This window comes from Microcebus murinus, chromosome 2 (genome assembly GCF_040939455.1).
Source record: "Microcebus murinus isolate Inina chromosome 2, M.murinus_Inina_mat1.0, whole genome shotgun sequence".
NCBI classification, from domain to species: Eukaryota; Metazoa; Chordata; class Mammalia; order Primates; family Cheirogaleidae; genus Microcebus; species Microcebus murinus.
In genome coordinates, this window is record NC_134105.1 from 31364284 (window position 1) to 31378276 (window position 13993).

Sequence of the window (13993 nt, forward strand, 5' to 3'; positions counted from 1 at the left end):
CTCTAGATAAGCCCTGGCTGGAAGCACTTTGAGAACGGAGACGGACCTGTGACAAGATGCGGCTTCCAAATTGCAAACGCTTGCCTTACCGTTACCATGGCTACCGCCATCTCCAAAGCCAATGGAATGAGCCGTACGATCAATACTGCCGAAACAACTCCGCCCCGCCACCCAAAGGCCAATGGTATGAGCCGTAACAATGGTCTCCAAAGGAAGAAGAGTCCCTGGCGCCAATGGCGTGCGTCGTATCTATGGTTCCCGCCGGAAGGACGCCGTGCGTCTCTGCGCCGAGCGCGGTTGCTATGGCGCCCGGGTCTCGGTAGGCACCTGTCGTTCCTAGCACGGCGGCTAGGAGAGGAGCGACCTTGGGACCCTCGACGCACCCTCCAAAAGAAGATTTCCAGCCTGGTTCCTAAGGGTTCTGCCTCAGCCCCAAGGAGGAAAGCACGCGTTCTTCCCTCTTTTCCGCATTCCAGGTCTCTTCCTCTTCTCTCCACAGTATGGCCCGAAACTAGAGGAGGAGAGCCCCTCCTGGCGTGGCCTTTCTCGTCCCCGGCTGGAGTGATTCTGCCTGAAGAAGGATTCTCCCGTTTCCCCCGGACCCAGCTGTCGCAGACCTTTAGTATTAGGGTGCTTCTCTTATTTAGAGTGAGCTTGGACACCCTCAGTGAGTTGGCTAGGCGTTCCTTTTCTAACTTTACAGGTGAGGAGACGCACCCCTGGACAGACTGCACCGGGTCCAGGACGCTACAAAGTCCACGGAGGCACAGCTTTGCCCTGCTTGTAGACCCGCGGACAAAGAACTGCCATTTTCTGCTTTTTTGGCCGATGTTCGTCATGCATAACCTTGAATTCCGATGAAGCTTTGGAGGCCTTTTGTTTCTCAACATCAGAGATCATCAAGTCAGTTACCTTCTGCCTTTCAAGCTATCACCTCATCCACTTCTGTCATCACTCTGAGCACCAGTTTGTTCCAAAGCCATTTTCACCCTTCACTGTCCACGCTGCACGTTATTGAACGTCCATTAGTCTCTACCACCTCTGTTATCTGCAGACCATCTCTTTCTGCTTTCCTGCTGCAGTGCTTTGTGTAGCTGAGTATCTTGCATTCTCCAGCCCTACAATCATTGCGAAGATTTTCTCTGTTTCTCTGCACTATGGCATGGTTTCTGTCTTAGGTAAACTAGAGACTAGAATGGAGAAGTGCACCTTGGTAAATGTTAACATTAAATTACTGCAAGCCTAGTGTATTTTGAAAATGGAGGAGAAAAATTGCAGTTTATGGCCCATTTCGTGGTCATATAATGAAAGAGGGTTGTTCCTTGTTTAAGTGAATACTATGTTAGGCATAAATTTTAGTGATGTGTTTATACATATGAAAAGGTCATTCAAAATGATTGTGTAAGAGAGAATTTCAACTTGAAGCCCATATAAACCCAACAGCCAGGGGTATGATAGAATTTTCTGGAGAGAAGATCCTTGAAATAGTTCTTGTGCTTTCTTTTCACGTTCGTTTCTGAATCAGAAGACAATCTGTGTTATGTGAGCCAAGAAAACAAAAACAATAGGGAAGATTGATAGAAAATAAATATTTTTGGCAAGGGAACAGGCATAATAGCCCTAAAAAGACTGGAACAGAGGGCCTTAAATACAGAATAAGATTAATTTAGATCCAGTGCGATTTCATTTTAGCTTGGACAGCTTGATTTAATTTGTCTTAAAATATGTGTTCCTTGTTGAGTCTTACTATTTCTTCTTCAGTATTCAGGTATAAATATAAACCTATTTTGAGGATACACAAAATGTACAGTTTTATTATAACAAGTTTTGGGGGGATATAATTATTTGGATATTTTTATTTCTCGGGCCAACTGAAGCAGTTATTTGTGATGTCTCATGCTTAGAGCCAGGTCAAGTTTCCAAATAATAAGAAATTCAGCTTTCTCTTCTATAATATTAATAGATTGGAAAAGAAAAGTACTGCAGCTTTTTCAGTTTTGTGCATTAAATGGGAACTGAATAGATTTTAACTCTTGAAAAAAGAGGCTGTTAGATATTACATTGTAAAGAGCTTTCCTTTCCCAATATGTATTTGTTGAATAGCAAGGTTGACATAAACTTAAAAAATATTTTCCCCTTACTCTAGCACTGTTCTAACCTAGGGGGCAATTTTGCCTCCTAAGAGACATTTGGCAATGTATGGAAACATTTTTAGTTGTCACAACTGGGGATGTGCTACTGGTATCTAGTTGGAAGAGGCCAGAGATGCTGCTATGCATCCTACTATCACAGAACCACCCACACAACAATTATCCAACCCAAAATGTCAACAATGTCATGGTTGAGAAACTGTCCTAACATAGCAACAGGTCATTTTTCTGTTCTATGGCAGTCAGTCCTTGATCATGTGTATGTTTTTACATAGTTATAATGTGCATTTTGCTTTTCTCTTTCATTTAATTTTATATTTTAAACATTTTCAACTTCTTTAAAAGGTATATTTTTCATTTTATTTGGGAATTGATAGGAAGAAACTGTGCATAATATGTATTGTATTTAAGATGTCTGTAAGTTTTAAATTATATTTGTGTAGATGGAAGAAAGAAGGGTGAAAAGTCACGTGACTGGATATTTCAGTTTCTGTGGCCATGCTATTTATTTTGTTCCCTAGCGTCACTCAAAGACCATGGGATCCAAAACTTATCATTTTCTCAGAACTAGGAGATGTGCTGTGGCATGAGATATGGTCCTGACCCCTATGCTCTAGTTGGAGGGCACCTGCTAGCAGAAAAAAGAGCAAGTAGAAATGGTTGCATCCATTCTCCTTGCCCTCTTCCTATTTAAAATTCTTTGTCCGTGTCTCAGTTTGTTTTGACAGCTTTACCCCCTTATTCTTTACATCCCGAAGTTTTTGGAGGCCTAAAAACACTAGAGGATTCACTTCATTCCACAGAATGGATTTTTAAGATATTTAATGAGCATTTATTCAGTATCTACTTTGGAGGGAATAGTATTCTTGTATACTTTGCTATGTGGGCAATTACAGGTACAGTTTAAATGTCAGATCACGTATAATTCAAAGAACAGATTTATATTACCTCAAGATCTGCTTTATTAGAATTTTCCAGTTCCTCAACCATTAGATCTCAATAAATCCACCAGAAAATGTTTGTTCTGTCAGCTGGGCATGGTGGCACATGCCTGTAGTCCCAGCTACTTGGAAGCTGAGACAGGAGGATTGCTTGAGTCCAGCCCAGGAATTTGAGGCTGCAGTGAGCTATGATGACACCACTGTACTCTAACCCAACCAACAGAGTGAGACTGTATCTCAAAAAAAAAAAAAAAAATACTTGCTGAGAGACAGGAAGAAAAAAAAAAAAATTGTTCTACTATGTCATGGCACCATTCCAGACAGAGGGAACTGACTGTTGAAAGTCACAGAAATATATATAAGCAGCATCATGGGGATCAGTAAGTATACTGACATGAAATGCTAATGTCAAGGAGTGGCAGAAGATAAGGCTACAGAGACTGGCAGGAACCAGACCGTGAAGAATCTCTGGTGCCAGCTAAGGAGTTTGAACTCTGCCTGAAAGCAGTAAGAATGTTAAGCAGCAAGTGATTTGCATTCAGAAGGATCAGTCTGGAGCTTTGCTCAGCACAGATTGGATGGAGGCCAGCCTGGCAGCAGGAACATCAGTTAAGGATGCTATTACACTAAACTGAGCAACTAGTGAGGAAAGCCTAAATAAAGCAGCAACTGTAGACATGGAGAGGATGAATTAGAAAATGATAAAAGAGATACTACAAATTCAGTGACTGGTTGTGTATGAGAGTAGGATGAATAAGAAAAAGGGGTCAAGGATGGCTTCTAGATTTCTGGCTTGGGAAACTATATTGATGGTGATTTTAACTGTGAATACAGGAGGAAGAGGGAAAGACAAATGGGTTGTTCAAGCAGAGTTGTTCACTAGACAGTTGGACATGCATTGGTCTTAAATAGCAACTCGTTTTATATTGCCTTCCTAGCCTATAGCCTCTTCTCTGGAACTTGCATCTCTCCACCAATCTTTGCTTAAAGAGTAGGCTTCAGTGGTCATATTTACACCCCTACCTCCAACCCATTTCATGTACAACTTACTGAATGAGGAATATACATAACTAACTTCAGAGAGGGGGGCACAACCTATTGGGTAAGCAACAAATAATGGTTTCTCTTTCAAAAATTTGAATGAAGAGATACAGAGGCCGGACACGGTGGCTCACGCCTGTAATCCTAGCACTCTGAGAAGCCAAGGCGGGTGGATCGCTCAAGTCAGGAGTTCAAAACCAGCCTGAGCAAGAGCGAGATCTCATCTCTACTAAAAATAGAAAGGAATTAATTGGCCAACTAAAAATATATAGAAAAAAATTAGCTGGGCATGGTGGAACATGCCTGTAGTCCCAGCTACTCGGGAGGCTGAGCCAGAAGGATTGCTTGAACCCAAGAGTTTGAGGTTGCTGTGACGACACTCTAGCCAGGGCAACAGAGTGAGACTCTGCCTTAAAAAAACAAACAAACAAACAAACAAAAAAACCAACAAGAGATACAAAGAAATGGCTTAATCCAAAAAGTCACATAGGTTTAGGACTTGAATGGCTGTTTTCAGCCTTGCTGATGAGTAAGGCAGATAAGGTCCATCCCTGTAGAGAAGCCAGAGGAGCAGACTCACAGGGAAACCCAGAGACAAAAGACTCCATGGGTCAGGAGAGACAGTAATGGCTGTCTAGTTCCATATCCAATTCCTATGTAGTCACATTTAGTTTCCAGCACATGTCCTTGTATGTTATCTATTCAGTAACCTTCCTGTAGTAGTTGGGATTGACTGGCTGTGAGGGACAGAAAGCTTAAAATAATAATAGTTTGAAAAAGAAAGAAATTTATTTCTCTCACAGAAAAGTCAAGAAGAAGGCAATCTATAACTGGTAGGATAGCATCTTGAAATTGTCAGGGTTCCATGTTTCTTCTCTCCTGATGTTATATCATCCATGCATGTCTTTTCCACCATATGGTGTCCAGGGTGGCTGCTCAAACCTTAGCTATATTGTCTGAATTCCAGCCAGTAGAAAGGAGAAAGGAGCAAGGAAGGGGACACCCTGTTTCTTTAAGGACACTTTCCAGGAGCAGCACACAATTCCATGTGCATCCCGTTGGTTAGAACTTAGTCACCTAACAGTAAGGAAGGCAGCCTTGTATTGTGATCTGTCAAAAAACTAAATGTCTTGTTTCTGTGGAAGAAGAGCAGAATAAGTATTAAAGGACAATTGACAGTCTCTGCCACACTCACCTGTATTTGTTCCAACTTCAATGTGTTTCTGTTTCATGCCACTTTTATAGATAGATCTGGAGCATAGCAGAGATAGATTATTATTTAATCCTCCTAACAACCTCATGAAATAGGCATAACTATTACCTCTATTTTTTAGAGGGGGGAATGAAAATTTTAAGCAGTTATGTGACTTGTCTAAGTCACATAGCTACAAAGTGGTGAAGCCAGAGTGAGATATATCAGACTCCTATGGCCAAGCTGTTCATCACCATGGTAGTGAGAAGGGCAGAGAGCCTAAGGCAAATAGCAGCATTTGAAAGGCCTGCAGAAGAGGAGGAGCCCAGAAAGAACACTGAGAAGGAAAGGCTAGAGGAGTCAAAACAGGAGAAACTGCTATCACAGAACAGAAAGGAAACATTTTCAGGAAAAGAGTGAACAGGTTCTGCAGAGAGATCATATGTAAAAAGAAAAGAAATAGGGCCAGTTGGAGGTGGTATTTTGAGTTCATTGTTGACTGATAATTTGAGTACAGTGTTAAGAGTAGGAGCCAAAATGCAGTAAGTGTGGTAGACAGATTGTCCAAAAGAGGACGATTGCTAGAGAGGGATATGGTGGGGCCAAGGGAGCTTGTTTTTGTATCTTTATTTTTAAGATCAGAGGCATCTTGAGCTTGAGGGCAAGAAACCAGCAGAGAGGGAGATAATAAGCATACAGAAAAGCAAATGCTTCCCTGAGGAATCAGTATGGGATGGGACCTAGAACACAGGTAAAAGGATTAGCTTTGATCAGGGGATGGAAAGCTCTTCCACTGAGAAGGGAAAGAGGACAGAATGTGTGAAGATGAAGGCTGATACATTGGTAGTAGGAGAAGAAGCTGACAGAATTTTATGACCTTAGTTTTATTAGTGTTGTGAGAGACAAGTTCATCTGCCAAGAGTGAGGGGAAAGGTGAGATTTGCAGTTTGATGAGAGAGGTAAAAGTTCTGAATAGTTGTTGAGTGAAACGGTAGCAGAAGCTGGCAACTCATAAATGATCCAGCAGTTGAGAAACTTGGCTCAGGCTGGAGACCATGAATCTGTAGTGTTTCTAGTCTGCATATTTGTTTGATTTTTCTTTACCAGAACTCAGCAACCTAAAATAGGTAGGGAGTAGTCAAATGGTTGAACTTTTCCTGGGCTGAGATTTGCAAGAAAGGTGGCACGAGGGGTAAGATAACTGGGGACATTGGTGAGGGATTGTTTGAAATGATCAACAGTCGGATCTAGGCTTGAGCAGGAAACGAAGCCAAAGAGTGTCTTGTAGTTTGAAGGAGATGTAATGGTCCAGAGACTGGAGGTCTCACTGTAATTGTTGAGTAAGTACAGTTGAAGAGAGCAATCTCTTAACACCCATTAGGATGGCTATTAAGAAAGAAAGAAAGAAAGAAAGAAAGAAAGAAAGAAAGAAAGAAAGAAAGAAAGAAAGAAAGAAAGAAAGAAAGAAAGAAAGAAAGAAAGAAAGAAAGAAAGAAAGAAAGAAAGAAACAAAAAATAGTAAGTATTGGTAAGGATGTGGAGAAATTGGAACCTTTCTGCATTGCTGGTGGGAATGTAAAATGGTACAGCTGCAGTGGAAGATAGTATGACCATTCCTCAAAAGTTAGACGTAGAATTATATATGTAGCAATTCCACTCCTAGGTAATACATACCCCAAACAATTGAAAGCAGGGACTCAAACAGATACTTGTACACCAGTGTTCATAGCAGCATCATTCATAATCATCAAAAGGTGGAAACAATAGAATGTCCATCAACAGATGAATGTATGAACAAAATGAGGTGTATACGTAAAATGGAATATTATTTAGCCTTAAAAAGAAATGAAATTCTGATACATGCTACAACATGGATGAACTTTGAAGACATCATGCTGAGTAAAATAAGCCAAAGGACAAATATTGTATGATTCCACTTACATGAGTTACCAAAAATAGGCAGATTTATAGAGACAAAAGGTAGAGGTTACCAGGGGCTGGGGAATAGGAGAATAGGAAGTTATTGTTTAATACATACAGAGTTTCTGTTTGGGATAATGAAAAAGTTCAAGAAATGGATAGTGGTACTGGTTGGACAGTGTTGTGATTGTACTTAATGCCGCTGAATTGTACACTTAAAAATGGTTAAAGTAGGCCAGGCGTGGTGGCTCACGCCTGTAATCCTAGCACTCTGGGAGGCTGAGGCGCGAGGATCGCTCAAAGTCAGGAGTTCAAAACCAGCCTGAGCAAGCGCGAGACCCCGTATCTACTAAAAATAGAAAGAAGTTAATTGGCCAACTAAAAATATAGGGTAAAAATTAGCCAGGAATGGTGGCGCATGCCTATAGTCCCAGCTACTTGGGAGGCTGAGACAGGAGGATCGCTTGAACCCAGGAGTTTGAGGTTGCTATGAGCTAGGCTGATGCCAGGGCATTCTACCCTTGGCAATAGAATGAGACTCTGTCTCAAAAAAAAAAAAAAAAAGGTTAAAATAGTAAATTTTAGAATATGTATATTTTACAACAATTAAGAAAAAAGAAGGGGCAGGAAGCATAGAAGGTGGTGGACAGAGAGGGATGTTGGAATTTATGATTGCAGGGTTTCAACATTAGTTCTGGTTATGATAAGGGGTCACATGTAGCCATGGGGTGGGTGGCTAAATAGAGTGCAGACTAAGGATCACTGGTTTGGGGAGGAGGGTGATCAAGTGGAGGAGCTTGGATGAGTTGTGCACTTAGATAGTGACCTGAAGCCTGCACTGTCCTGAGCAGCAAGCCCCCTATTCCTACATCCCAGCTTACACTCTGCTACCCTAAATCTCCCAGAAGCCAAGGATCCAAGGGTATTTTCAATATTCTCCATCCCTTTTTCCTTTCAACTTCATCCAACCTAAGACTCTCCCACTCCACCCTTGCAGCATGGGGATTATGCTGTTCTGTGTGTGCAAACAACCCATATTACAGGACTTATAATAACATTAATTAAATTAAGCATTTATTTTCTAATCACTCACAATCTTATCAGTTTATCAACTTTTAAAGTATGTTTTTTTTTTTTTTTTTTTTTTTTTTTTTTTTTTTGAGACAGAGTCTTGCTTTGTTGTCCAGGCTAGAGTGAGTGCCGTGGCGTCAGTCTAGCTCATAGCAACCTCAAACTCCTGGGCTCAAGCGATCCTACTGCCTCAGCCTCCCGAGTAGCTGGGACTACAGGCATGTGCCACCATGCCCGGCTAATTTTATATATATATCAGTTGGCCAATTAATTTCTTTCTATTTATAGTAGAGACGGGGTCTTGCTCAGGCTGGTTTTGAACTCCTGACCTCGAGCAATCCGCCCACCTCGGCCTCCCAGAGAGCTAGGATTACAGGCGTGAGCCACCGCGCCCGGCCTAAAGTATGTTTTTTAACACTATGATATATTTGCTTCCAGTCTTTATTTGGTTTTCACATAGTTATACTTTTGCATTCTACTTTTTCTCTTGTGATTATAACATAAGCATTTTCCCATATTGCCAAGTAGACCTCGTAGGATGCTACATATTTTTAGTGTATTGGGCTCTCTGCTACCCAGGACTAAAACCACAAGTAACTTGGCCATGCATGGTGGCTCACACCTGTAATCCTAGCACTGTGGGAGGCTGAGAAGGGAAGATCCCTTTAGGAGTCTGAGAGCAGCCTGAGCAAGAGCCAGACCCAGTCTTTACGAAAAATAGAAAAATTAGCCAGGCATGGTGGCACATGCCTGTAGTCTCAACTACTCAGGAGGCTGAGGCAGGAGGATTGCTTGAGCCAGGGGAACCAAGCAAGAATCTGTCTCAAAAAAATAAAAATAAAAATAACCAAAAAAGAAAAAACAGTACCCCCCCCAAAAAAAATCCACAAGTTTTTTTTATATGATGCTCACAGTCCTTGTTGGGAGAAGGATATGAGTGGGGAACCAGATGATGGGGGCTGGGGGAGCATGAGAGAAGATTTTTAGTTGTAAATCAGAAGGAGGACCCATGGGAATGCAAGTATTCAAACCTGGGTCTCTTTTCATCAGTATGAATATCAGATGATAATTAAAACTTTATATATTGTCCACAAAAACTGTTGATGTGAAAATGGTTAGACTCTGGAAAACTTAGTAATCAAAGGAGAAAAATAATAAAAATATGGTTTTGCTTTTCAAAAAGCAAAACCAAATATTTTATGTGGATTCTGCTGTACAATAACAATTTTATCTATCACTATAATTTGTGTCAGATTAACTTGATTAAAAGTTGCATTTGATTATAACAGCAAGTCCTATTCATAGTGGTTCTAGTAACACAGATACCACTTTAATCAGCAGATAATTATCTTTCACATACTGTCATAGTGCAAGCTGTTATAGTGCATGATTGATTACTTGCAACCTAAGAAAATTAAACATAATATTGATGGCAGTCTTCGATCAAGAAGTTTTGGAAGACAGCTAAATGACTTAGAAGTCAACATAAATTATAATATATTTTGCAAGTAAAATCATTTGTTGATAGTTCAGAATTGGGGGCTTTCCAACTCCCAGAGGAGTCCTTTTATTTCTAAGTTTTCAATAAGAGGAACAAAGCCTTCTTTGGATTTTATTAAAAAAAACAAGATACCTTTGGGAGATTTTCAGATTATTAAATTGCAAACTTCAGAATGCATAGACAGAAAGGCTTGTATTTTTTCAAACACTCTGTTATACAGAATTTGCATTAAATATATCATGTCCTCATTTGTTATTTTAGAAGATATTATAAAGTTGTTCAAAGCTTTAAATTTGTTGATACTGTCAGCTGTTTAAGTGCTCATTATAACTGGATAACAGCAATTAATAGGAAAACTATAATATACTTTGTGGAGAGTCTAACTCTAGACATATACACATATTACATTTTTTGTTTCCTCAGTCGTATGTGTGTATGTGTACATACACATGTGCTTATCTCTTCTATCAAGGTAAAAGTTCATTTAGAAGACATACTTCGCCATCTTGAGAAAGAAGGAATTGAACCTGGCAACTACAGAAGAAAACTCCATTTCTCTGGTACTTACTCTAGCACAGTGAAGACAGACTGAGGACTGCTACCAGAAATGTAGAAGAGCTTACAAGGAAGCACATGGAAAAAACAAGAGAAGTAAGAGCTAATAGCAAAGTTCTAAAGATGCCTGTGGTTTTTTAATTGTCTTTCATTAAATTGACACATTAAAAACTAACATTTGAATATCACCATTGTATAGTTTGCAAAACACTCATATGTATGTTTTTTTTTTTTTAAAATGAAACATGGCAACAATCTGTATTGGTTTCCAGTAGAGTGTATTAGATGTTGCCCACCGATGACTGATTGAACATCCAAACAGGTCTGCTCAAAGTAGCTTTCATTATCTTGGTAAAGTCATCCTTGTCTCAGGAGCTGACCTTCCAGGTGACTCTTTCAAGACTTAGAAACCTAATCAGTCAGCATACTGTCAGAGGGTCTGCTCCTCAAAGATGGGCTTGTGTTTACCAAACTCATAGAGATGTTTGTAGAAAAACAGACAACCACTTACTCATTGACAAAAAGAAATATAATTGCCAGAAGAACCAGACACATGTTTCTTTTGGCTGATGCATTCTCTTACAGGTACTTTACATGGAAAGCCAAATTTTAATTAGATGGTTATTTGGTGAACAAATGATTCTAAATTTTTATAGCACTGTCTGAGATAGCTGGATTTCTGTAACAGGGCTATCAATACCTACCTTCATCTCTGGACTTTTTATGTCCTAGGACCAGGGCACCTAGAGCTCAGATGGGTAAATAATGCCATTTTTGTACTCTGTTATCTCTTTTTGATGTTTCCAATGATCAACCTACTTTCTGGCATACTCTTTCTTTAAATGAGCTAATGAATTCTCTCAGGTTGCCTGGAAATCACTCTGCTGTGTTTCCATATCTTAGCTCATGCAGGTAACTGACTGATTTTTAAATTTAGTTCTTAAAGGACAACCCAATTTCCAAATTCTTGAAGAATGCAGCTCCTGTAGAACAAAAAGCAGTATAACATAATAAAGCAAGAATTTTAACATTAGGCATATGGGGTGAAAAATTTGCCGTGAGCATTGTCTTTCTGTGTAACATTGGGCAAGTTATTCCACTTCTTTGAGCTCAAAATTCCTATCTGTAAGAAGGAGATGTGAATAGCTTCTTTAAAGGGATTAGTGAGGTTTATACAAGTTAATGTGTATAAAACATTGCACACAGGTCCTTGGCACCTAGCAAGTATTCAACACAGGTCCTTGGCACCTAGCAAGTATTCAACAAATTGTAGCTGCTGTTATTACAAATGGATGTTGTTCCTGCCATTTTAAAGAGAAGGAAATTGAAGCTTACCAGAAGTGATAAAGTTGGACTGCAATTCTTGTGTTCCTTCTATTATACTATTATCTGATATTATATATATCAGATTTTTGTGCATATTTTGAGGAGTTTCCCAATAGTCTTCCAAAAAATTCAGCAAAATGCAATTCAGTTATTCTGGTGGTTTATTTCCAAGCCATTTGACATAGTAAGAGCTCAGTCTCTCGTTTTGGTCCACCTGACTGTGAATTCTAGCTCTTCCCTTATTCCTGTATGACAAGGCAAGTCTTTTAGCCTCTCTAAGCCTGCTTCCTTACCTGTAAAGTGGAAGAATAACAGTCCTATATGGTTGTGGTAATAAGTAAGTATTGATGTCCTTAATACAGTCCCTGGAGTATAATGGTTAGCTTTCCATGTATTATTAATATTAGCCGCATAAAAGTACCTTTGTGAACCTGTCATATTAACTAGAAACTATTTTTAAAGAATACTCAATAATTTATTTTAATGTAAACTCCTATTGACATTTAAGACATCTTAATCATCAGTATTAGCAAAGCAGTATAAGCCTAATTATTGTATAGATTTTCCTCTATTCATGGGTATTATGACCATATTTCCTAAACCACAGATAAGGAGACTTGATTTGAAACATGCTATGTTGATAGAAAAAAATATTAGCCATTGGGTTTGTCCCATAGATTTGTGGTTGTGTGTCATCATACTAACAGGAAACATGGTGTGTGATAACATGAGACAGCTGGAAGAAAGTTTAGGGAGAGAGACCCATGATTAAGGAAAGCTGAGTTTTCTGTTTATTTCTCAGATTATAGTCATGATAGAATGGTGATCTCTTAATGGCTCTTTCATTTACTGGGCTTTTAATATGGATTACAATATGAGCCATAGACTAAGAGTAAGAAAATATGTTATTTTCTTTTTAGGTGGAAAATTATGCAAACCATGTCTGTAACTTAACAGAGGGAAGAGAAGCATTTTCTCATGGTTATGACAAGGAAAACGAACAGCTTAGACACGCGTTTAAAGCACTCCAACTCAAACAGGGTAATTTTTCCTTTTGTGAAAATGTAAATTTTTTTCCTAATTCCAAAAATTAATATGTGACAATTACAGAAAATTTGGGAAATGTATAAAAGTAGAAGGGAGCGGGGAAAACTACTATATATATATTCCACCCCAAGAAAAGTACTTCTAATGTCTTAGGTATATTTTCTGCCTGTTTTTTTTAAAGTATATGTTCTGAAATAGTCTGAAATGTGTGTGTGAGAGAGGCAGAGTGGTTGTTTTTTTCAGTGTCTATTACAGCACTTACCACACTGTATCATAATTATCCGTGTCAGCTCCTCTGGAGCAGAGATCATGTTGTTTTCTTAGTTTCTGTGTCCCCCATAGCACCTAACTTGTAAAGTACCTAGAGTAAGGGAGGCAAAACTTTCTCTCTTCCCTTTCAGGGTTTTTTTCCAGCTGGGTCTGAGAAGTAAATTGATATGAGACAGATTAACAGGAGAAAAAGCATGCAGATTTATTTAATATAAGTTTTAAGTGACTCAGGAACCTTCCTTCATAAAGAAATGAAGACCCAAAGAAGTAGAGTCAATCACTCATATACTGAATTAGAAAAGAACAGTAAGTTGTGAAAAAGCAACTAAATGTATGGAGAGACTTAAAAGATAACAGTTATTTAGCAAGGTCTGTTTAGAAATTTCTCACTTTCAACCTCCTGTCTTTGATGGGAAGAATGTTACTTTTCTTATAGTATAAGGAGGGCATCTTTCAACAAGGGAATTTCATCTACTTTTAAGGAACAGAAAGAAGGAAGGTCAGAATGATCTGGCACCTGCTATTTTTTAAGTTCCTTTAACTTAAAATAGTCAATATGCTAGAGTTGTATATTTTTAACTCCTCACTAGTATAATAAGAACTTAGAAAATATTTATTAAACCCTTCAAAGTTACAAGGGAAAATACAGATATTAATTACCCTTTTAGAATATTCTACCCTTAACTCCACAAATTAGATGTTATTATCATATGGTCAGTGATTATATTTACCACATATTTATTATTTTATTTACTCAGTATTTTTTTTGCAACTCAGATATTCCATTTGGGATCATTTCCCTTTTTTTTCCCTTTAGAGCTTCCTTTTACAAGGATCTGTTAATGGCAAACATTTTTTTCTTTATTTTGAACCTCAGGTGCAGAGAGTGTTGAGTTAATTACAGGACATATTTCACATGTACTTCACTCTCACTTTTATTATTTTTCCTTTGTTGCTTTCCATTGAATATGTTGAGTTT

General features: G+C 38.9%; 1 protein-coding gene across 3 annotated transcripts in view; it reads left to right on the forward strand.

Moving 5' to 3' along the window:
- Positions 1-272: 272 nt before the first annotated feature.
- Positions 273-13993, forward strand: part of CCDC30 (coiled-coil domain containing 30) — a 137505-nt gene continuing 123784 nt past the window's right edge. The window contains exons 1-3 of one of the 3 annotated variants that reach the window (XM_075997205.1): positions 273-903; positions 10289-10467; positions 12618-12738. In XM_075997205.1, the coding sequence (XP_075853320.1) occupies positions 10450-10467; positions 12618-12738 (139 nt within the window). In that variant the 5' untranslated portion in view covers positions 273-903; positions 10289-10449. Of the gene's footprint in view, positions 1179-10288; positions 10468-12617; positions 12739-13993 lie in introns of all 3 variants that reach the window. The other 2 variants (XM_075997203.1, XM_075997201.1) reach the window with 2 other exon arrangements.